General features: G+C 37.5%; 1 protein-coding gene across 1 annotated transcript in view; it reads left to right on the top strand.

Moving 5' to 3' along the window:
* Positions 1-1,952: 1,952 nt before the first annotated feature.
* Positions 1,953-24,096, top strand: part of FARSB (phenylalanyl-tRNA synthetase subunit beta) — a 58,568-nt gene continuing 36,424 nt past the window's right edge. The window contains exons 1-13 of the mRNA XM_039844903.1: positions 1,953-2,280; positions 4,541-4,596; positions 7,401-7,555; positions 8,938-9,007; positions 9,596-9,711; positions 13,431-13,581; positions 14,373-14,481; positions 15,439-15,509; positions 16,951-17,012; positions 17,878-17,929; positions 21,134-21,195; positions 21,473-21,680; positions 22,187-22,267. Of these exons, the coding sequence (XP_039700837.1) occupies positions 2,223-2,280; positions 4,541-4,596; positions 7,401-7,555; positions 8,938-9,007; positions 9,596-9,711; positions 13,431-13,581; positions 14,373-14,481; positions 15,439-15,509; positions 16,951-17,012; positions 17,878-17,929; positions 21,134-21,195; positions 21,473-21,680; positions 22,187-22,267 (1,251 nt within the window). The 5' untranslated portion in view covers positions 1,953-2,222. The remainder of the gene's footprint in view (positions 2,281-4,540; positions 4,597-7,400; positions 7,556-8,937; positions 9,008-9,595; positions 9,712-13,430; positions 13,582-14,372; positions 14,482-15,438; positions 15,510-16,950; positions 17,013-17,877; positions 17,930-21,133; positions 21,196-21,472; positions 21,681-22,186; positions 22,268-24,096) is intronic.

The following is a 24,096-nucleotide window of genomic DNA, read 5'->3' as shown; positions in this document are numbered from 1 at the left end:
ACATGATTCTAAAAAAAAATCTTGGAGTGGCGAAAGACTTTTTAAAACATAACCTAACACCCAGAATCTATAAAGAAAAAGAATTATAAGTTAGACTAAAACTATGGAAAAAAGCTTTTTATGAAAAAAATAACTTAAAATCATATATTAATATTCCTATTGTGTTTCTACTCAGCTATAGGCCATCGAGCATTTGTTTACCTCACTCCCCAAAGAAAGAATGTCACATTCATCTCTTGTTTCTCACCTTCACCTTTACTTTTTTACAATACATCCGTGAAGATATACCAGGTAAAATAGAACATTATCAATATTTTTGAAACCCTTTCAGTAGTATCCCAACTTCCTAGGTTGTATCCTTTCAATCTCACTTAGAACTCCCTCCTCTGAGATTTCGTGTTTATTATCCCTTTCTTTTTAGTCATGATATCTATTTATGTATGCCTAAACAATATTCTCTTTAGGTTAGACGGTTTTTCTTTTTTATATAAATGGCACCATGCGGTATATATACTTCTGCAATTTACTTTTTTATCCAAGTTTACGCATACAGCCAAAGTTCACTTATTTGCATAGCTGTATGTGCTGCATTGCATACATTCGTCATAATGGTTTATCCATTCTAAGATTGACGGATATTGGGATGTTTCCTACTTTTTGTTGTAATGAACGATGTAACTATAGACATTCTTATTTTGGTGCACATGGGTATGAGATTCCCTGAGGAATATTTCTGGGCCAGTAATTGCTGGGCAGTAGGGCATGCACATGTTCTGTTTTTCTAGATCAGGCCATATTTCCCAAATGATTGTATCAGTTTATACTCTCACTTACTTGCCAATATCTGATTTTGTCAGATTGTCACATTTTTACCAACTCAGTGGCTACGAAAATATATTTCATTATAATTTTAATTTGCATCTCCCTAATTTCTAATGAGTGGAGAATTTTTTTTTATGTTTGTTAGCCAGCCTGTTTTTCATTTCTAGGAAATGCTGTCACCTTATTCTTGCTCTCAGGCTGGCCCTAAAATTAGATGAGAGAAGCACTTATCTACATTTTATGATATGGTATCTTAAGGTTTTCCGATTATCTTTCCCATCCATCATCCAATGTCATTTGCGATGAGCACTCATGGCCTAGTTTCCCTTTTCCATTAGAATCTTCTAACAGCTTAGCTAGTCATAGAGAAGGTACAAAGGTGTGTGTGCAAAGGTGAAAAGCAGGATGGATGAGCTGGAGCTAGTGGGGGAGGAGTATGCCCCTGGATAGTCTGAGAATAGCTGGTTCAGGCGTAGTCAGGAAACCCAATAAGGGGATAGATAACAATAATTACAGCTTCCTAGTTTTCGAGACCGATGACAAAGAACTATACTAGTCATTTATGAGTACTATTTCTAATCCTTATAATAATTCTCCAAGGTGTGTATTATCTTTTATAGACAAGGAAATTGCAGTTCAGAGGCCACAGAACTCTTTGGAACGCTCAGAGGAGAGCAGGTCAGCATGCAATAATTCAGGAAATCCTTTATACATTAACTGAATACTGAATACCAATTTGTGAAAAGAGTTTTACTTGACATTGGAGATGTTTGCCATAGATTGCCTCTGCCAATCTATTATGTTGGGCACTGGGAAGTGACTTCCTTTAGCCATAGAGGGAAGCTAATATAATGAAAAACTGCTTGACTGGCAGTAAGGGAGGCCTAATCCAACCTAGCTACTGGCCTCTCACCTAAATGGCCTTAGAGAGCTTTACTCAATGTAGCAGTTTTTCCTGCTTCCAGATTTGCACATGCTTGTCTCCTGGCAGCCTCGGACCCGCCCACTCGCAGTCTCACCACCGCCCCGCCTCGAGGCCCGGCCCCCTACTACGCGCCCGCCCCTCTTGCCCCGCCCGCTAGTTTGGCGTCATCCGCCGTAGTGCGTCAGAGACGTCAGAGCCTTCGCGGTCTGTCCTTCCCATTGACCATCAAATCATAGCATATTCTATTAAATTCTGTCTCCTTTACCAGCCTGTAGGTTATTCACCCAATGCAGTTAGATTTACTAAGCTCAATAGTGGAATTTACTTGCGTTCAGATGAAAAACGAAAGGAGAAGCGGTTGGAAGCAGACTGGCAATATTCAAGACAGCCCACACGGGAAGGGCCGGGTCCTGTAAGTCTCCTGTCTCTGAGCGCTGGCCCGCTCGCCGCGCAGGCGCAGTGGGCCCGACTCGCCATGCCGACTGTCAGCGTGAAGCGCGATCTCCTTTTCCAAGCTCTGGGTCGGACGTACAGTGAGTGTCGGCCGCATAGCTCGAGAGCTGGTTTCCCTCGGCCGCTGGGACCGCTCCCGCCCCCACCCCCACCCCACCTCCGAAAAGGCAACGATCATGCAGCCCGGCATGTTTTGGCCTCAGGCGGTCGCGAAGGGAGGGTGCTGACTCCCGGAGCTGCGGGCCGGGGCTGATTAACGTAGCCTCTAGGGACCGGTTTCCCTGCGGCAGGCAGCCTTTGCATCACCCGCACATGCCTGGCTCGCCCTGTATGTAGTTCGTTCAGGGATCTCGCATGGAGCGCTTACTGCGTGCCTGGTACCAGGGGACAGATTAAGGATGGAGCCCTGGGTTGCATCCCGAGTGTAACTGGTTGAATGTATTAAGAACCGTATGGGAACTGGAGTTTTCATCTACCCTCTCAAAGACCACTTCCTGTTCCCAAAGCTATTCCCGTGTTTCCCCCATGTTTTGTTATGGCAGCTCTCCACTTCCAGGGACTAAAGTCTGTATTATCTGTTGCCGTATAACAAATTACTCCAGCACTTAGGCGTGTGAAACAACAGGCCTTTGTTATTTCACGCAGTTTTTGAGAGGTAGGAATCGAGGGGTGGCTTAGCTGGGTGGTTCTGGTTCGAGTCTCTCACCGTGTTGTAGTTGAGCTGTCAGCTGGGCTCAAGGCTTTGCTGGAGAATGTGCTCCCAGCTCACTCATGTGGTTGCTTCAGACCTCAGTTCACACAAGGATATGAATACCAGGAGGCGGGGATTCCTGGGGCCTCTTATTTCCTGCCTCAGTCAGGGTACCCCTACCAGAGACCTAGGACTCATTTAGGCTCCTGCTCTCTCACGGTGCCCAGCTCCCATTCAGTCACTGAGTCTTACAGATTTCTGCTTTAACCAAGTTCTCAGTGTATTTTACTTGTTGGAGTAGATCCTTGATCCAGTTCATCCGCCACCCTGCCACCATCCCTTTTTAAAAAATTTTTGTTCAATTACAGTTGACATACAATATTATATTAGTTTCAGGTGTACAACAATAGCGATTAGACGTATACCTTGCCACCATTCTTTAAAATGCAGATGTAATCATGCTTTTTGCTCAGCTGAAAATCCTTCAGTTTAACTGCCCATTGCTTGCAGGCAGGAGAGAGGGCAAATCCCTTGGCTTCTCATGACTTGAGTTCTGCCTCATTGTTCCTTGTATCTCTTCCTAACGTGAATTTTAATGTTTCATCCATATTGAACTTTTCACATACTGTGCCATACTGTTATCTCACTCCCCACGATCTTTGACTAATGAACTCATCCCTTCCATGAGGATTTAGTTGACCCCAAGTGGAGCTGATTACTTTCTTTGTGCCACCTCTGTACTCAACTATATTTACACATCTGGTTTCTTTATTAGAGTAGGAAGTAATTAACGCAGGAATTGTGTTTTATTTATCTTTGCAGCCCTGGCACATAGTGCAGTGGCTGGCATATAGTAGGTGTTCAACAAATGTTTATTAAATTGAAGGTCAGTGTCGGGATCAGGAATCTTAAGACCAGCTTTTCACTTGACTATACTGGTAGTGATGGTTTGTGTTTGATTTTTGGTAATGAGAAGATCCTGAAAATGCTGTACTGAGTGGCAAAGCAAAGTAGAACAAAATTTAAAAATGAGAAAGAGAACTGTTTTATTGCAGACCTACTACTTTTCAGGGCACTATGCCAGGCCCATTATCTGTATGAACTCATTTAAATCTTTCCAAGAGTTGGCATGCTATATAAATAAATGACTGTAAAATGCTACTTATGGATGAGGAATTTTGATTCACTTTATGGATGACGCATAGGAATTAGAAAGTTTACATGAAATGCCAACCTCTCAGAACTAGTAAGTGGCATAGTCAGAATTCAGACTCTCATTGGCCTGGCTCCAAAGCCACCTCAGAGAATTTCAAATAATAGGATTTATATGATGTTATTTCATTGTGTTGGATCTGTGATTTGGAGCTTACTTTGCATTCGATCCCTGCTTAATAAGTTGTTTTTCTTCTAAGTAAATATAAAATTCCCAGTAGATGTAACCTAATTCTATAGGTGATATTAGATATATTAGGTCTTTAATTTATGGGTTTTTTTCTTATTTTCATACTTTTTTGTTTAAGCTTTTTTTTGTTTATAATGGTGATACAGGATGGCTGATATTTAGAATTCTTGGGGCGAGGCAATAAGAAACTGCAATTTATATACATTTATGCTGATCAGATTAAAATTAGCAATCTCTTTTTTTCTAGCTGACGAAGAATTTGATGAACTATGTTTTGAATTTGGTCTGGAACTTGATGAAATCGTATGTATTGTATATTTATTTTTCAAATATTCCGCATATAAGCACATTTTTCAGAGGTTTACTATATAGTTTATCTTTGTTACCTCATAGTTAAAGGTGAAACACTTGTGGGCCGTGGGGATTTCTGTGTTCTCTGTGTTAAGGGGCTGAGCTCTGGTCTTGAGAGTGTCTTGCTTTGCTTAAAATCTCAAAAGGAGTTCCTGCCTCATTCTGTGTGCAGTCACCTCAAGGTGTCAGGCTGGTGCTGTGGAGACGGGTAGACAGACCATCTAGGTAACTCTAGAATCAGAGTGAGGGGCCTTACTGCAGGGTAACCACATGGAAAGGGGCCTGAGAGCAGTGGAAATGTTGCTGCAGCCAGAGTCACTGTCTCCCCCTCCTTCGCTTTGTCTGTCCCCTGCTCCCACCTTCCTCCTTTTCTTTTTGGTGTTAATTTATTCCTAATTCATTACTATATACAGTAGTCTTGTAAAATAATCTTATTTTTTGAAGAATTGCCTATAAAAATGATTATGAAGTGTTTGCCTAGTCTTTTGATTGTGTGATGATTAAAATACTTAAAAAGCCTTATTTGCAAAATAGCTTAACTAGTAATGATTATGTATTAAAGACACTGTACTTATAACTAAAAAGATGAGTTTATGTTTGTCTCGTAATTAGTTTTATTTTTTTCTTAAGCCTTTTATCTTCATCTATTCAATGTTTTATAAACTATAAGGCTAAAAAATCTTCAGGCTGACAAATATGTACTTTGGCCTTGTTTCTGCCACATACTAATATTATAGAAGTTTTTTTTTATATTGAGCATCTGTATGCTTGACAAGTTGGCTGAGATTTCTGTACATTATATTCATAAGTTGCTATTAATAATTTTATTAGACCTCAAAATTATGTTCGAGGATGTGTGATACCTAAGGGTATTGGTCTGGGTATCAGAAAACTTGAGTAATCATTTGAGCTCCCACATTTACTGGCTTGGACAATCACACTGGCTGTCTGGGCCTCAGATATGAGTCTCCCTGGGCCTCCTTTCCATCTGTGAAATAAGGGGTTTGGATTATATGATTCCTGTAGAGCTCTCCTGGCTCTGAAATTTCTGTGGTCTTTGATTTGTATAAGGTTTTTGTTAGCACTGACAAACCCATTCCTCACATACGGTTTTTGCATGAATCGAGATGCTGAAAATGAAAGATTTAAGTTGCAGTGTCTTTTTTGCAAAGGGATTAGGCCATTTTCTATTCAGATACCTTCATTTCCCTGGTTACCACATTTTCTCCCCTTCTTTTAGAGTTCCCTCCTGAAGTCCAGCATCCCCTATGCAGTGACTCATCTTTCTTTGCTAAAGAATGGCAATTTTATTGACCCCTGTGACTGAACTCTAAATTCTAATGCTGCTTCCTCCTCTCATGTCATTCTCTCATTCCGCCATCTCTTTTCTTCCCTCCCCTTTCTCCCCCACCTCCTCCTCATTCTGCTCTTTTGCTTTTATTTTTTTTCATCTTCTGTAATTTTAAAAATATGCCTCCCAAGTTTGAGAAGCCCATCATAGATGTTTCATGGAGCCCAGCACAGCTTTGCACGGTCCCAGCCTCGTCTGGACCTCTGTGGTTCCTTAGGGGTGACTTGGGTGCGTAATGCTTACTGACTAAAATGAATTTCCTGTGCAGGTGTTGACTATAATTCTTTATTTGGGCAATAATTTGAACTGCTCATATTGTGGCAGTGGGAGGGCATCCTGTAAAACAAAAGCCATTACATATTTTGATAGCACTCCATCAGTTACTTTAGCAGGTTATAGGTGGTAGAAATAGTGGGAGTTCTGCATAAGTTTCTAGACAATTAATTTGTAACATTAATTAATTGTAGCATTAACAATTGGAATGTAACTTTTGAGCATTTTGATTGAAAAAATTTTAAATATATATTTTAGTTCCCTGCTGTAGTAAACATAAGAAACAGACTTTAACTTCATAGTTATCTTTAAGACAATCCGTTATTATTTTCTGCTATAATGTGGTGATTCCGATATTCAAAGCTTTTTGCCACTGTATTAAAAATTATTACTTTAGTAATATTTCTCGGTTGCCTTCATTCTTGCTGCTCTATATCTTTGCTGTCACAACATTGCTTCCCATTGTACCGATAATCCCTTCTGATTTACACCAGAGCTTATGGTCTTCTCAGATGTTTTTGTTTTTATGTGATTACTCTCATTCTCATGTTGCTCCTAGGCTTGGGTGCTCACAGGAATTAGCTTTTAGAGTCCTTGCCTTATAAGAAGTTGTATTTCTTTTAGTTGGTGAATCATCTTTACTTTACCTCAGTGACACTTTTGTTTTTAATGTTGTTGCCCTGTGTTCTTAGCGGTGGTTTCATTTCCTTCTGTATCAGGGATGGGCAAACTACTTAAAGGGCCAGATGATAAGCTTTGTAGGCTGTATAGTCTCTGTTAAAACTCAGCCGTTGCAATGTGTAAGTAACAAAAGATAATATGTAAACAGATGGGCCTGGCGATGTTCCAGTAAAACTTTATTTCCAAAAACAAGTGGCAGGCATGATTTGGCCATGGGCCATCATTTGCTGACCCTCGCTTTAGAAGGATTTGTGGTGTTCTGGAGTGAATGAAGATCCTAGCCGTCTGAACTCAGTAAAAGTCATTTCTGTTATTTTTCCTGTAGATATAATAAACTTGTGTTCTTTTGCAGAAAAGAACATGTATAATATAGTTAGTGCTTTAAAGGGCTGACCACTACTTTTTCAAAAGAATTTATTTGGTTTTACTTTGTTTTTTGTGCTTGTTTTAGACTTCTGAGAAGGAAATTATAAGTAAGGAACAAGGTAATGAAAAAGCACAGGGGGCATCTGATGTTGTTCTTTACAAAATTGACGTCCCCGCTAATAGATATGATCTCCTGTGTCTGGAAGGATTGGTTCGAGGACTTCAAGTCTTTAAAGAAAGGTAAGGTAATATATTTATTAAATACTCTGCCAAGTTAGATTTCTTCAGCAACTCTATTTACGTTTCTAGAAGAAACCTCGTTGGACAGGTGCACAGCTCTGGTCTGCACAGAGGGGTGACTGGAGGGTGAGATTCATGTAGAATGTAGCCATTTGAAACTGAGAGTATTGAGTCATAGCCTTTCATTTAGTGAGCATATTTTTAAATGGAGTGGTTAATGATTTTATGACTTTAAAAAAATTCTTTAGTGGGTTCATGTGAGTTCCCTCAGTAACCCAATTGGAATAGATGGTTCATTGGATTAATTCAAGTTTGGGAGGAAAAGTAGAGGTGACAAAACTTTATACACTGTTTTCTTAAGATTTCTAAGGACGCTTGGGTGGAGCTTTCTCATCGGAAAACTGAAGATCTTAACAATGGTCGTTTAATCTTGGGCAAGTTCATTGGCCTTTCTAGTTTCAATCTCTTAATTTATATTGAAGATTTTAAGTTTGCTTCTAACCCTTCATGTAATAGATATGGAAAGTAATGAATATATTAAAGTGAGAAAGTGGTTAAGGTGGTTAAAATTTGGGGGGTTGACTGAATTGGTATAATAATCAGTTGGTATAATATAATCAGATGCTTATATTTTAGGTTTAGAGACATTCCCTTAGAGTGTTTCCAAACCTGCCTGATTAAAATTTCTAACGGCATGTCTGTGACTTTTATGATCAGACAATTAGGAAAGTGACTTAAAACCTTTGCTATTCAAAGTATGATCCAAGGACCAGCATCATCTGCTTTACCTAGGAGCTTATTAGCAGTATAGACCTCAGCTTCCACCCAAGACCTATTGAATCAGGATTTGTGGCTTAACAGCTTCCTTCGTCGATTGTAAGCACATTGAAGTTTGAGAAACACTCGACTCCTCATAAGAATTACCTGGACTGTGCCTTCAAACTGTACATTTACCAAGCCTTTCCCTTGAATATCCTGATTCAGTTAGGTCCAGATCTGTATCTTTAACCCTGTTTTTCTTAGGAGTTCAGAATCTCGTCCTTGGAATCAAACTTTACCATCGTTTAAACCTCAGCTGATGTTTCAGTGCTCCTCATACAGTTGCTTAGTTAATGGTTTTCTAGCTTCTTGCTGAGACTTCCAGTGATAGGACTCTCATTACCTGAGACATTCTATACTGTTTTGGGGCAACTTTAAATGTTAGAAAGTTAGTTTTTGTTTTTTTTAATACTCAGTTCAAATTTGATTTGGTGTAACTTCAATCGATTGTTTTAGTTCTGTTCATTTTTTTTTTTTTTTTTTACTTTCTATACCCAGAAGAGAATATAGTTAATCAAATATTTTGTTTAATAACGAGCACATTTGTTTTAATATTGTTGTAGGATAAAGGCTCCAGTGTATAAACGAGTAATGCCTGTTGGGGAAATCCAGAAATTGATCATCACAGAAGAGGTAATAAGGATGAAATCTCATTTTCCTTTTGAAAACAATCTCTTTTGTGTATGTCTATAACGTGGGGAGGAAAAAAAGAACAAAGCTGACCCAGTGTAATTTCTTTGATCGTTTGCTAAAATGGATGTATATTTAACCTCTAGCTCTTAAAAATTGTCAATTTGTTTTTACCAAGAAATGAAAGAGAACAAAGGCATCTGTTTTCCATGAATAATTTTGGAAAATAATATCCAAATGTTTATTTAAGAGATACAATTGTGGTTTAGTAATAGAATTGAGAAGAAAAAATATAAGGAGAGGTTATTTTGGTTAAAAAAAAAAATCAAGTATAAGCAAACTACTTAAAGATTAATTTTTTTCTCAATTATTTAGTAAATTTTCAGACATCTTACTGAAATATAAATTCCATTAGGACAGTGATTTTGTCTCTCATCACCACTGTATTTCATTACTTGTTGGTTGAATGAATATATACTTGTTTGAATGAAAATGCGTGACAGTATCGAGTGCAGCTAACTTTCTATTACAAAATATTATTACAAAGAAAAGCTTCGTATTTGCCATCTCTAATGACATGATGAATTTTAGACAGCTAAAATACGCCCTTATGCTGTAGCAGCGGTTCTCCGAAATATAAAGTTTACTAAAGATCGATATGACAGCTTCATCGAACTTCAAGAGAAATTACATCAGAACATTTGCAGGTTTGTGGTTGCATCTTCTTTTCTCCTGGCCTCTCTCCCCCGCCACCCAGCGCCTCCCATCCCTTTGTCTCTCCCCTCTCTGTATCCTTTTTCTTTCCCTTCCTGTTTCCCTCCCTTCTTCCTTTCTTCTTTGTCTACAGATTTTTTTTCAAAACCTTTCTGGAGTAATAATAACGTGAGAGTAACAAGAGTTTAAATTTGCTTTACCAGACAGCTATTTGTTACTGCTTACAGATAGTGTATGCATGGAGGAATGAGAGAGATGGTTTAAATGCTATATAGAGAAGAAATATCTAGCCCTAGAGATTTTCTTGGTTTTGTTTGTTAGTAGTGGTTTATACTAATAAATACTAAACCATGGTAATTTGAGGTATGAGCTGTTATTTTAAAATGGAAAAATTTTTTTTAGCTTACACTGAGTTTTTGACTATTATTATAAATTGCTACAACTCAAGACTTTTAAATGACTTTTATTGTGTCTTTGACTTTGCTATATACACCATCTCCCGTGTATAAGATTCCTAACAAGGAGAGGTATAGCGAGGAAGTGATCGAACCACGGTATCTGCTCTGGACATACTTTCTTTGAAAAATTCATTTTTATCTAAGTCGCAAGGCATTTCCTCACTTAATTTAACTTTAAGCTCTGTTTTATTTGGTAGATTTGGAAATCGTGAGCTTTTCCAAAGGGGAGGAATAAATCACATCCTAGTACTCTGTGTGCCAGAGTCCTTATCTGCCAGTAAATCCTAATCAGTCTTGTGAGTGAACTTCGGAAGTTTGTGTTTTTCAAGAAATATATTCATTTACTCTAAGTTATAACATTTATTGGCATAAAGTTTTTGTAATGTTCTCTGGTTATCCTTTTAATATCTGTAGTACCTGCAGTGATATCGCCTTTTTCATTCTGTGTCTTTTTTTCCCTTGAAAAAAGGGAAAGGTTTTTTCCCTTGAAAAAAGTGGCTAAGTTTTATCGATTTATATTGATCTTTTCAAAGAACCAGCATTTGCTACATTGACTTTTCTTTGCTTTTTTTTCCCCTCTGTTTTTCAGTGTTTCACTGATTGAACAGTAATCTCTGTAGGGCTAATTAGTTGCTAATTAGGGCTAATTACTTGCTATGACCGAGGCAAGTTCTTTGTGCCTACTTTACGCATGGCCACTGGGCAGTGGGTTTTCTTTCTGTTTGGACAGCAGCGTTCCTTCTAGTTCCCTTGGATGGCTCTTCCCTGTTGCCTCGGGGTGTCTCTTCACACGCACGTGCCCATCGGTACTCAGCTGAATGCTTGAGGTGGCCCCTCCATGGAGCTCCAGAGCTCACTCCCTCTGTAGCTCTCCCCCCAGTACTCTGTCCGTTGAACTCTGGCCCTCTTAGTCTCCCTCAGCTCTGTCTCTTTAAGCCAGGGAGTCCTCTGGGCTCCAGCTACCTTCCCCCACCTGCCCTGCAACTTGGAGACCCTTTCAGGTGGTAAACTGGGGCAATCTGAGGCTCACCTCACTTGTTTCCTGTCTCTCAGAAATTGCTGCCCTTCATTGCCTAATATCCAGTGCCGGCCATGAAAACCATTGTTTTATATATTTTGCCCCTTTAATGGTTGTTTCAGGCAGGAGAGTAAGTCCAGTCTCTGTTACTCCATCTTGGCCGGAAATATCCACTGAACTTTTTGCTTCAGTTATTTTACTTTTCATCTCTAGAATCCATTTGGTTCTTTTTTTAAAAGTTGCTCTTTTTCTGCTGATAGTTCCTTATATTTTCATTTTGTGTCAACTTTTCCCATAATTCTTGAACAATTTTTTTTTGTTTTGTCCTAGCACCTTTGAAATCTGGTGATTTGAAAATCTGGGTGACCTTAGCACTGATTTTTGTGCACAGGTTTTGTTTGGAGTATGGGTCACATCTCTGTTTCTTCCCACGTCCACTGCTTTTTGACTGCGTTATAGAAGATGCTCCTGATTGTGTTCTGTTTCTCAGAGGCGTGGTCTTGTTCTTGCAGGCAAAGGCTTGAGTATTTGGCTAGACTCAGGCTTGAAACACTTGGCTGGATGAGACCTCTGCAGTTGGCAGCCCCTGAATTTGCTACCAGTCCTTTCAGTTTTCACCTGCTGCCTTTTCAGAGCAGTGCTTTAAATTTTTTGTCAGTGTAATAAGTAAAATCTTGATTTTAACTATTTTTAGTTTTCATAGCTATATGTATATTTGGGATAGTAATCATTTTTCTATATATATATATATATATAGTAAAGCTTTTCTATCAGTGTTTCTTTTGGCGTTGGGGGTTTTTTGGATATGTGTTTTCAATTTGGCTAGTCACATTTATTATTTATCAGTCTTCTTATGTGAACTCTGTTTTGTGTCTAGCTTAAGAAGGGGCATCTTATTCCAGAGCTTTAAGCATTGTTATCCTATATTTTCTTCAAATAATTTTTATGGTTTCTTTTGTGTGTGTGTATATTTGTCTCTTGTTTTTCAAAATGCATAGCTCTTTGATTCATCTGGAATTTTTTTTGCGATTGGTTTGAAGTTGAAATTTGGTGATATTTTGAAGTATTGTTTTAGGATTAAGGGGCCGTTATTAATACCTAAGAAAGCATAGACTTTCTTATCCATGGATTTGTCCATTGTTAATTTATCTAAACTGAACAAACCATGTATATTTTTCAACCTATGGTAGTTCTGGGGTTACCTTCCATAAGCCTGTAACTCATTGAGTAAAGTAACACTTTTTTTCTGATTCTTGTCAACAATATTATTCAATTCAGCTATATTTATTAAAGGTTTAGTCACTGGCCTTAGATATTGGTTTCCTACAATATTGGTTTCCTGCAAATTTTAAAAAACTATTTCATAGTTCATATAACAGATTTTAATAAAATCCTTGATTACTAATGCAATTCATTTGTTTGGTATGTATATGTGGTTATGCATAAATATGCAAATGTATGTGCACATACATCTAAAACCAATGTTCTTAAGAACATTAAACTCTGACCAAGTTTCTCTTTTCGAATTGTCTGATGGAAAGTTTAGAGCCAAATTTGTGAACCTCTGTATAAGATTGTGGACCTTTAGATTATAATTGAGTATTAACATCATTCCTGGCTCTGTTTTATACCCCTGCTTCTATTTCTTTCTCTCTTAATTTGTTACTTACTGTAAATTCCTAAAATACCTTAAATCCTTTGCAGATAAAGTGCAAAACAAATGACATTAATAGCTTTTGAACTTTCCCTGCACTTTAAACTTTAAATGTAATTTACAGTTCTTAAAAGTAATTTTTCTCCATTATTAAGGCAATACAGCTGTGTGACAGAAAATTTAGGAAAATACAGAAAAGCCAAAAAATAAAGCAATTCGGTACTTTAATAAAAAGTTTATGTTTACTTGAGGACACTAAGGGGAAATAAGGTTAGAAAAAGGTAGAGGGAATGTTGACCTTGAAAACATTAAGTAACATTACTTAGGAAAGCATAGTGGCAAGGAATACACTTCAGCTACTGAAATAATGTTTTTAGTAGCTTTGTAATTTCTCATTGCTTTTGATGGTTGTGAGAATATGTTGCTTATATTCCCCTAAAGTTGTCATACAGCAACAGGCAATTTTAGGGAAGTGTCTAAAAATAATTTTTAAAAACCTATAGTCTGTGTTATCTTTAGAATTTCTGCTTTGGAATAGTCAAATCTTCTTTTCTATGTCTCTCTCTCCCTCTCATCATTTAGGAAAAGAGCATTGGTTGCTATTGGTACCCATGATTTGGACACTTTGTCAGGCCCATTTACTTATACTGCGAAGCGACCTTCTGATATCAGATTTAAGCCTCTAAATAAGACGAAGGAGTATACAGCCTGTGAACTGATGAACATATACAAGGTAAGTGTTCTTTTATATCATGCAGTAGCTCTACATAAATCATGAAATTTCTTCAAAGTCAGTTCTTGGAATTAGAGAAATGTAATGAGTGCTTTAAAAAAAAAAAAATAGCAATGTCTGAGCTCTAACCCAGAGATACTGATTATTTGATCTAAAGAGAGGCTGGAAGTAGTTTTGTTTTGTTTATCATTACGTTTTTATCCTCTTTGATGATTTTAATGTACAGCCAGGATTGAGACCCACTGAATTAGACCATACCACATTGTAATATTTATTTGGATACGATGCAAGGATAAAGAACAATAAGTTTAGCCAGTTTTGTGGAGGGGGGAACTATTACAGAGTGCCTAACTCTCATATTATCATTTTAGAGTTCAGCAGTGAAAATGAATTCAGTAGTCACTTTAAATTGCACATAATGAATAAAAGTAGTGGGTAGCATTTGAAAAAAGTAGCTGTTTTCCTTGGCCTTTGCCAGTGATTTCTTCTGATTTATCTGAATAGTTTTTGTGATAGTGTGTTTCATTTGAGATGATTCAGCCTTACCAGTGCAAATTTATTTTCACTTTTGAAAAATAGCTCAATTGTGTTCTCATCTCTCTCCAGTAGGAGATGAGGCTGTATGAGGATATTGAGATATTAATTCATGTTAGAAACTTTTATAAACTTAGAACCGTCTATAATTTGGAGCTGTTTGGTTTTCTTGCCCCTCCCCCATTTTTTTATACTAGGTAAACTAATTGCATTGATAGAAATAAAAAACTAATTTCGTTTGACTTAATTTCTTTCAGAATGACAATCACCTTAAACATTACTTACATATCATTGAAAATAAACCCCTGTACCCAGTTATCTGTGATAGCAATGGTGTTATCCTTTCAATGCCTCCAATCATCAATGGTGAGTTATCGCTTAAGCATCAGATTTTTTGCTGTCTCTTTTCATTCTTCAGCATTTCTGTAGAATTCTCAATAGACTTGGCTGAATTAAATAACTCAATCTGAGAATCTCAAGTCTTTTGTAGATTTTATTGTAATGGTTCTTTTTATTCATTTATTTAACAACATTTTACGTGGGATTTTTTTACAATTTATAAATGCCTAAATATGTGTAAGTTTATAAATACTTTCTGATGCTGGTCTCTGGATTCTGTTATATTCATCCAAAGGGTTTTGATGTTTAGGTTTTAGCAGGTAATTCACTTGGTTAAAGTCAAAGTCAAATTCTGTTTTGCCTGCTGTTATTTTATAGTTAAACTAAAGCTTTCAAACTGAATTTTACCCTCTTAACTCCTTTCTGAAGTCTTTTTGATAAGGAAACATGAATGTGTTTATACGATTTAATGATGTCGAAGCCGTAGGTATTTGCTTTTCTGGAGGTGAGCAGGGCGATGAGTTGATTCATGATTGGAAGGAGAGTCTTTGTCGTCTCAAGATCTTAGACTTCAGCAGCTATAGTGGCTAAGAACCTGGGCTTCAGAGTTAGCCAGATCCAGGTCCAAGTCTTACTATCCCTGCTGCTTAATACCTGTGATCGTGGTCAGTGAGCTTAATCTCTGAATCTTAGTTGTCCTGCCGACAGCTCTGACACAGAGTCATGGTGAAGATGAGATGAAGCAACCTCTGTTAAGAGCTTGACATACCACCTGACACACTGCATGCACTCAGTAAGGCTTGTTATTATTTTATTTTTATTTTCTAGCCTGCAATGGGGCTTAAAAGTTGTACATCACCTTACTTTGAGATGTTAGTTTATATTGTATTTTAAATTAAAATGCACTTTGTTTTTAGAGCTTTTTAGTACACTTATATTGCTGAAACTGATTGTTTTGTTATTGTCATTTTATGTTTGTTGTAGGAAATCATTCCAAAATAACAGTAAATACTAGAAATGTATTTATCGAATGCACAGGAACTGACTTTACTAAGGTAAGTAAAACTTTTTTTCTTTTTTTTGTGCTGTCAGACAGGACAGATTTTACTTCTGGACCAAGATTATGTGGGAACATATTTTAGAAATTTAGAATATTAGATACAGGTGTTCTGTACTTTGTCATTCAATCAACAAATATTTAATGAACACCTACTGTCTTCCTAGTGCTGCAAATTTAATAACGAACATGTTTCTTGATTTCAAGGAACTCATAGTCTAGTGGGAGAATTAGCCATATGCCTAACTGTAGAACAGAATGGGATAAGTATTGTAATGTGATCTGTTTCAATTATTTATCTTGGTTGGCTTAATTTATGCACTGAGTAATTTGGTACCTTTGTGTACTTGGTAAAAAATTTTTTAAAACAAACCGTCTATAAAGAAGTGTTATTTAGCAGATTGATATAGTGTTTATGCACACAGTGATATCTAGAATATGGAGACTACTAGTTATTCATTCACTTTTAGCCACAACGCGGATTGAATTGGTATGGAAGTTTTTTTCTGCAGCATATGATTTCTTTATACATGTTAAGCAAGGAAGTCATAGAGCAGTTTAAGAAAGGTAAACTTGAATCGCAGGAGAAGGCTGGAGTATAGAAGTAGGACCAATAATGATATTCACAGATACCTTGCGGAATTGGCATCCATTGTTAGTTGTTTTATTTATAACTTTATGTACTATATTTGCCTTGAAAAATATTGTCAGGTTAATGTTCCTATTAAAAACTTTTTAAAAAAAATTCATACATTAGCAGAACTTGGAAGTCTTCTTGAAGCTTGTATATAGAGTGAGGTATATATAAAAGCAAAGCATATATCCCAATAAAGTTATTGTATTTTTTCCTAAGCATTTTTTTTCCAATTAAAATTTAACAAATCTCTGTGGCCTTCATTATGTGTCAGGCATTGTTCGTTGTTTGTTACATGTATACACACATACACGGGCACACATAGATGCATGTATAATCTTCATAATAACTAAATGTGGTAGGAACTTTATAACCCCCTCTTAACAGATGAAACTAAGGTTCAAAGACAGTAGGTAATTTGCAGAGTCAGACTGCTAGTAAGGGGCTGAGCCATGAGTCAGATCTGGCTGCAGAGACTCGTGAGATTGATAAGGTTTACTGCCCTGGTTAGTCATATGTCTCTCTCAAAACCTGGTAAACCCAAGGGAGTGGGTGGGAGGAGGTAACTTATTTGTCTCAGTCACGTATTGTAGCTCTAGAAGAACCGAATAAATGCAGAACACCTGAAAATAAGGGCAGGCCAACATTAGCCTGTGTTTATTTCACTCCCTTTTTTTAGAATTATATAAAGGTCCATTTTTAAGATGTTTAAGGACTTATTATATTAGATATTCATTTCCATCTGAGTAAAGAGATAATATGCATATTTATAGGTTAGCATAATATTTGTCTTTTTCCTTTACAGGCAAAAATAGTTCTTGATATTATTGTCACCACGTTCAGTGAATATTGTGAGAATCAATTTACGTAAGTTCATTTGGCACCTTTATCGATGGCCTGTTGTTCTAAAGGCAGAGCTAAATATAAAGATGAAAATGGTTTTCCTATAACTAGAAAGTATAATCTCTTTAAGGAGCCAAGACATGTACATAAATAATGTATAAAATAAAATGTGATGAGTGCTCTGAAAGTTTCAGTGATGTTCTGGCCATTTTTAAGGTCAAATTACTGCCTCCTGAGGCAATCTAGGCAGGTCTTATGGAGGCAGTGACATTTAAGCTGTGTTTAAGGCTCATTGAATTTGAGGATGTAAACATGGAACAGCAAAAGGAAGAGCTAAACAAGAGTAGAGAAGCATATGTAAGAGCAAGGATCCCCTATATATAGCAATAAGATTATTGTAATTTTAAAAAATTTAACACCTATATGGCCCTCACTGTATACCAGCATCATAGTTTATTCTAGAATATTAATTATAATTCAAAATAAATGTATTACTGTAGAAAGCGGGACTGAAATTTTATGGGCAATATCAGTTGCTGCTTTTTTCATTGATTCGCGCTTTAGTGGTTGTGTCGGTCAGTTTCCATTGTGTAACACACCACTCTGCTAAAGCCTGGACTGTGTTTATCACTCACTTGGTGAGGAGTCCACAGAGAGGATGCACAATTTGCAGTATTGGGAAACAACCGTATCAGGTGGGTGCTACCCAAAGGGACATGGGAGCCACAGGCGAAGGAATGGTAATGTTGAATTGAGAGGGATTAATCCACGCAGCGCTGTTGGAATGTGAATAGTTTGGAGTGTTGAGGCTACAGTTGCAGAACAAGTGAAAAATTGATTAACCACACGCATTTCTAGAATTTATGGACCCTTTTTTTTATTTTTTCAGGGTTGAAGCAGCTGAGGTAGTTTTTCCTAATGGAAAATCGTATACCTTTCCAGTGAGTATTTAAGAAGTGACTTGATGATGATGATGACAATAATAATAATAATGGCTTGAGAGTGCTTGTGGTCTATCAGTCCATCCATCCACCCACATGCCAAGCCCTAGATATGCATTATATGGATTTAATTTTCACATTAATCCTGTGAAGGTGGTTCATCCTAGATGGAGATACGGAGACCTTGAGATGTTAAATAGTTTGCCTATTAGTGTTAAATGGTACAGCTAGGATTTAAGCCCTGACTGACAGTTCAACTTTAGCTCCCAACATGCCGCATTATACCACAGTATTACATGGTCATGATTTATGAGATTTATTCTCTTATTAACTAGTTAACTGGTAATTTATAGTCTCACCCCTTTTAAGATTGCTCGGCCCTCCAAACCTAATGAGTGTGTCCACATTTGAATTAACAGTTGCTAAGGGCCATCACTGTAACTAATAACTCCAAATGTATTACCAGGACTGATTTAGTGGTAAATACAATTATATAGAATCTTGAAGATATAGAATCTTGGCAAAAAATCTAAACGAGCATTATTATCTGTGCTTTTTTCCCCCAAGATGGCTTTATAAATACGAAGATGGCCATTTTGATATATGACATGGTCATTTTAATATATGACGGTATTCCAGTCATTTGGTTATGGTTCTGATTCAGTGAGGCTATTTTTTGATGAGCTCTTTTTCTTTGAATTTTTCACTATTCCTGTTATTTATAAAGTGAATCAGAGCCTAGAATAGTTCCTATTATTCAAATAGCTTTTAAAGTAGATAAAACCTGCCAAGATCAAAACCTTCCTTTTGCTGATAACATTAGCATTTAGCATCATATTTTATCCTAGAGTATTAATTATAATTTAAAATAAATGTATAACTGTAGAAAGCATGACTAAAATTATGAACACTATCATTTTTTAAAAAATTGATTTTAGTGGCTGTTATCAGTTAGCTTTGGTTATGTAACAAACTACCCCAAGAATGAGTGACATAAAATAACTGATTTGTGTATTTCATTATTCTGTTGGTCACCTGGTTCCTCTGGTCTGGGCTGGCTTGGCTAACCTCCGCTGAGCTCGCTCCTGTTTAGTCAGCCCATTTGTAGGCTAGTACCTGGATGACCTGGAATAGTCTCGCTCACATGTCTGCTTCCTGGCCATGGGGCTGACACGTCAAGGGTTTCTCATCAGCAGCCTAGGTTGGTTTTCATTATATGATGGTGGTTGCAAGATTCCCAGCAGCAAGAGAACATGTCTAATGCTCAAGTGCTTTTCAGCAAGATACCTCAGTGGCCAAAGCCAGTAATTTTGCTAGATTGAGGAGAAATAGAATCCAAGACCATGGGCACAGAGACTGGAAGAATTTGTGGCCATTTATACAGTTTACTACCATGTAGATGAGATTAGCCAGAGATAGCTTTTTAGTCTGTTTTAAAATAATGTCTGATTTGAAAAAGTTTCTTTTTAATATGAAGAATTGTCAAGTGTTAAAAGTGAAATACGTACTTTTGGGAAGAAAAAGAGAAATATGTTAAAATTTAGTTCTCATGTAGACAATTTTTTGAAATCATTAATATTGTAAAAAACTTTTGTAAATTATTAATAAATGATTAATTAATTAATTAATGATTTTGTAAATCATTAATATTGTAAAAAGCTTTTGTAAATTTGAAATGGTGGGCTTTCTGTAAAGGAATACTATACCAGTGTGTGACCTTTTGTTAACTTCTTTCTTTCTAAATTTAGACTAGAAAAGCTCGTAGATTGTCCTCTCAAGAAAGAATGATCCTTGGGGGAAACTGATTCTTTCTCACGTAAAATAGCATATTTTTCCAAATACTTCGAAAGTTCTTTCCTAGTCTTCTGTTATTTCATATAAAAGAAAGAGTTTGGAATAAGAGAGCTCGAAGAGGAGAAAGTGTTAGGTAGTCAGAGAGAGTCGTGGTTAATGGTGTGAGCTTTGAAATTAAGCTACCTGAACTTGTTTATTCATTAATTCGTTCATTTATTGCTTCACGAATGCTTATATTCGTTAACTATATACCAAGTGCTTATTATCTAAAAAGCATTTTTTCAAGCACTGGGAATATAACAGCACTAGAGTTAAGCAGCTTACTATCATTGTGATCTGGGACTCATTATTAATCTAAAACTCAGATTCCTTATTGGTAAATTGAGAATACTAATGATATCTGTTATGAGGGTTATGATTATCTTAAAAGTGCCTTGTGCTGTTTAGGTCATAATAGCTATTCAGTAAAAGTTTGCTATTACTGTTACAAGCATTAACACCCTGTCCAATGCTTCCCAAACTCTAATGTGCATTCACATCACCTAGAGCTCTTGATAACATTCAGTTTCAGATTCGGTAGGTCTAGTGTAACTGCCGCTAGCTATGAAGGCTTGAGAGTCTGCATCTCTAACAAACACTAGGGAGGCAATGACGCTTCTGCCCAAGAATTGCACTTTGAATAGCAAAGCTCTGGCTCATCGTTTTTACCTGAGTCCAAACAGGTTTTTAAATTTATAGCCTTTTTGCTAGTGGCAGTTATATTTTTGAGGGTAATTAACGATAAGAAATATTCATACAGATGCTCCAAAAGTGCTGAAAAGTCTGGATTTTATGTGAGTTTGTTCCTGCCTAACATGATAGAGTTACATATTGTTCAAAGGCCTGTGGGTACCAATTCACGAGATACTCCCAGCAGTGCCGTCTCCTGGAGCAGCTTGACAGCTACGACTGGAAGCGTGGTTGAATCTCCCCACCTGGAAAAATGAAAGGAATGTTTTCATAATACTTCTGGACTTAGTATGATGGCTATACATTGTGACATGAATTATTATATCTTATTCATAAACACCTGCTTCCATGAGATAATGCTAAAAATTTTCAGCAGGATTCACAAGCATTTTAGAAATGACGTAATAAACCAGTGTTTTATTGAAGAGAATGGTGACTGATCATCTAAAAGAGAAGAACGTTTGGCATTTTATATTATTTCTGGGCAGTTCAATTGTTTAGCAAGTAGAATGTTCATAGATGAATATAATGTAGCAAATATATTCCTCTATAATAATGTTTTGAAACACCAAGTTTATTTTCAGTGTAAGGGTAATGAAACTGATGATGAGTTCAAATAGAAAGAGTCTAACGCTGTATCTGATGGGAATGATTTAAGCTTCTCAAACTCTTTCTCTTAAGGAACTGGCTTACCGAAAGGAGATGGTGAGAGCCGATCTAATCAACAAAAAAGTTGGAATCAGGTATGCTCTGGAAACTTGATTTATTTATTTACAGTTGGAGATAATTCAAGGATGAAGTGCACACAAGACTATTTAATTTTTCCTGAAAGAATGCATGGAGAGGGTTTTGATATCCCCTCAGAGTAAGTTAAGTGACGACGGAGTATCAGGATGTCTGGTGTCTAAGGGAATTCAAAAAGAAAGGTTATGATTTCAGGTAGTTGCATATTTTAAAACGAAATATAAACATGTTTTAAATAATGCAATGAAGTTTATGGTTTGTGCATTCCTATTTCAGAGAAACTCCAGAAAATCTTGCTAAGCTTCTGACCAGGATGTACTTGAAGTCAGAAGTCATTGGCGATGGGAATCAGATTGAGATCGAAATCCCTCCAACCAGAGCTGACATTATCCATGCATGTGATATTGTGGAAGATGCAGCTATTGCTTACGGATATAACAACATTCAGATGACTCTCCCAAAAACATACACCATAGCTAATCAAGTAAGGTTGCACCCTTAAGTAAACACACCTTATTGTTAGGAACGGATTGTTGGATGCCAGGAAGGTTTTGAGAAAACCAGAACATAGGAATTAGGAACTATTTGGACATGCTCTGCTGTGAGAGGCATTTGCTGTGGAGAGGACACAAAACAGATGCCCAGTTGATTAGAGTGAGTCGAAAACCTGTGATGACTAGTTCTTTGAAGAAAAGCAGGTTTTGAGTGTGGAGCCCTTGTCGAATTTCTAACTGGGAGATTCATTCTCTTAACCTGGGCCTGGAGGCAGATGCTGTGTGCAGGAGAGGTGAAGGTGGGGAGTAGTACATCTAGGAGTGTTGGGGTGGTGGGGTGATGGGAGGGTGTGGGGCAGATGGGAAAGGGTGGCGCCAGCAGGATGTTGCTGAGGATGGTAGGGTGGTTTGCTTTTGACATGTTCTGTATAAATCTCTTTTTTGAAAGCAGGAAATTTTATTGCGGTGAAATAAAGTGAGACAAATTTTTTTCCAGTTTCCCCTTAATAAGCTCACAGAACTTCTGAGACATGACATGGCAGCTGCTGGATTCACAGAAGCGCTCACCTTTGCTCTGGTATGCTGTCTCTGTTTAGCTGATTGTTTACTTGGAGTCTCTGAATTATTTATCCTGTGATTCCTTGTATGAATTATTTTATAAAATCCAGACTGCTAAAATTTCCAGGTTCTAGAAGAAAAACTTTTTTTTTTGAGATTGTACTATTTCTAGTAAAGAAATGTTGGAAGATTTTTTTAAGTAACAGAAAAACATGAAGGACTAAAAAAGTGTCTTAAATGACAGATGACAACATATTTTATAGTTTCATGTAATAAATGTTGAGGGTTCACAATGAATTTCACAAGCAACTTTATTATGTTAGAATTGTTAGTCTTTATTTGGTCATGGCCGTGTCCACTAGATGCTGCCCTGGTTATGAGCTTGGGGACCGTAAACTTATTTCCACAATCAACTTGTGTCTTTGTCTTCGAATATGTTCATAACCATTTGCTTTGAGTTGAAAAGCTGACATAAAAGGCCTAACTCAGAAAATGAACTTTATTACACAATCAGAATAAAATCCCCTCCCCCACCAGATTGACCATTGGAAAGGTGTGAAACGTGCGTGCGGTCCATAGTTCTCTTTCCTCTCTTGCGGAGTGTTTCCGTGGTGCCGACAGTGTAGCTCTTGAGTATTCAAGTAAGTTTCAACTTAATGACGTAGGGCAAAAGCCAGACCAAAGACAACCGAAAAATCTGCTTCTCTCTTCCCCTCAACCTAGTTCTAGCCCGAAATTCTCAGTCCTTGAGAGGATACACAGAAGGCACTAGTGAGAATCGCTCCCAGTACACAGAGGGTTGGTAAGGAGATGAGTCTCTCGCAGTTACTGTATTAAGCAATTGTAATTCATAGGCTGGCAACACCAGAAGGGACCTTACAGGTCTAGTTCAACTCCTTCGTTTTCCTGATTCAGCAGTCATTTGTTCACCAACACTGATGGTGTCTCTGTTGCATGCCGGGCGCTGTACCAGTGAGGGAGCCCGAGGCCAAGAAAAGATGACAAGTACCTAACAGCGTTTCCCCAGACAGCAGGAGAGCCATGAGCAGAATCTTGGCCTTTTGACTTCTGTTATCCCATCCTGTGTGGCTCATAGGACCATGGCATCATGTGCATACTCTTGGACGTATGCAGTTGTGAGCACCAGTGAGGTCATGTAAAATGAAGTACAAAAAATAGCACTGAGAAATGTATTTTGTTTTTTAAGTGGTACAGAATTTGCTGTTGTAGCTGTGCCCCGGGCATTTCAGAGGAGCTCACACTCTGCCTCCCGGCTAGTAGCTGCTATGCAGAGTTTATCCTGTGCTGAGGGCTTTATGATTTCATCTCTCGGTGCAGCCCTGTGAAGTAGGTGTCCTCTCTCCTGCAGCAGTTAATTTGGGGAATATGCCCACTCTACTCGGCAAGTCGGCTGTGGACCAGGGACTTCAGCCCAGGTCCGTCTTTACTCAAGGCCAGTGCCCGAACTGTCCCACCAAAAGTGCCAGTCTGTCGTGTCCATAGTCACATCAGCACATTGTTTATCACCAGGGGCGAAGGTGGGAGGTGCTGGAGAGTTTCAGATGGGTAATAACAGTTTTCCTATAGGAATTGCAACATTATAAGTATTTATAAAGTTTCATGCTGTCTAAGCAAAGCTAAACATCTCCGAGCCTTACGTCTGCTCTAGAACTAGAGTAACAGCTCTTCTTTCCTAAGCCAGCCCTTGACTTCCCTAGTGTAATTCACATCTCGGCAGTATGATTTCTGCTATATCCACAGACTGGTTGTAATATTTTCTTTTAAATTAGCTCTCTTTTATAACAGCATACCTATGTTAGCCTTATTATAAAAATAATATTTGTAAAA

This window comes from Pteropus medius, unplaced genomic scaffold (assembly GCF_902729225.1).
Source record: "Pteropus medius unplaced genomic scaffold, Ma_sr-lr_union100, whole genome shotgun sequence".
Classification (NCBI taxonomy): domain Eukaryota; kingdom Metazoa; phylum Chordata; class Mammalia; order Chiroptera; family Pteropodidae; genus Pteropus; species Pteropus medius.
The sequence above is the reverse complement of the archived record's forward strand: the minus strand, read 5'-3'. Positions and strand labels throughout refer to the sequence as shown.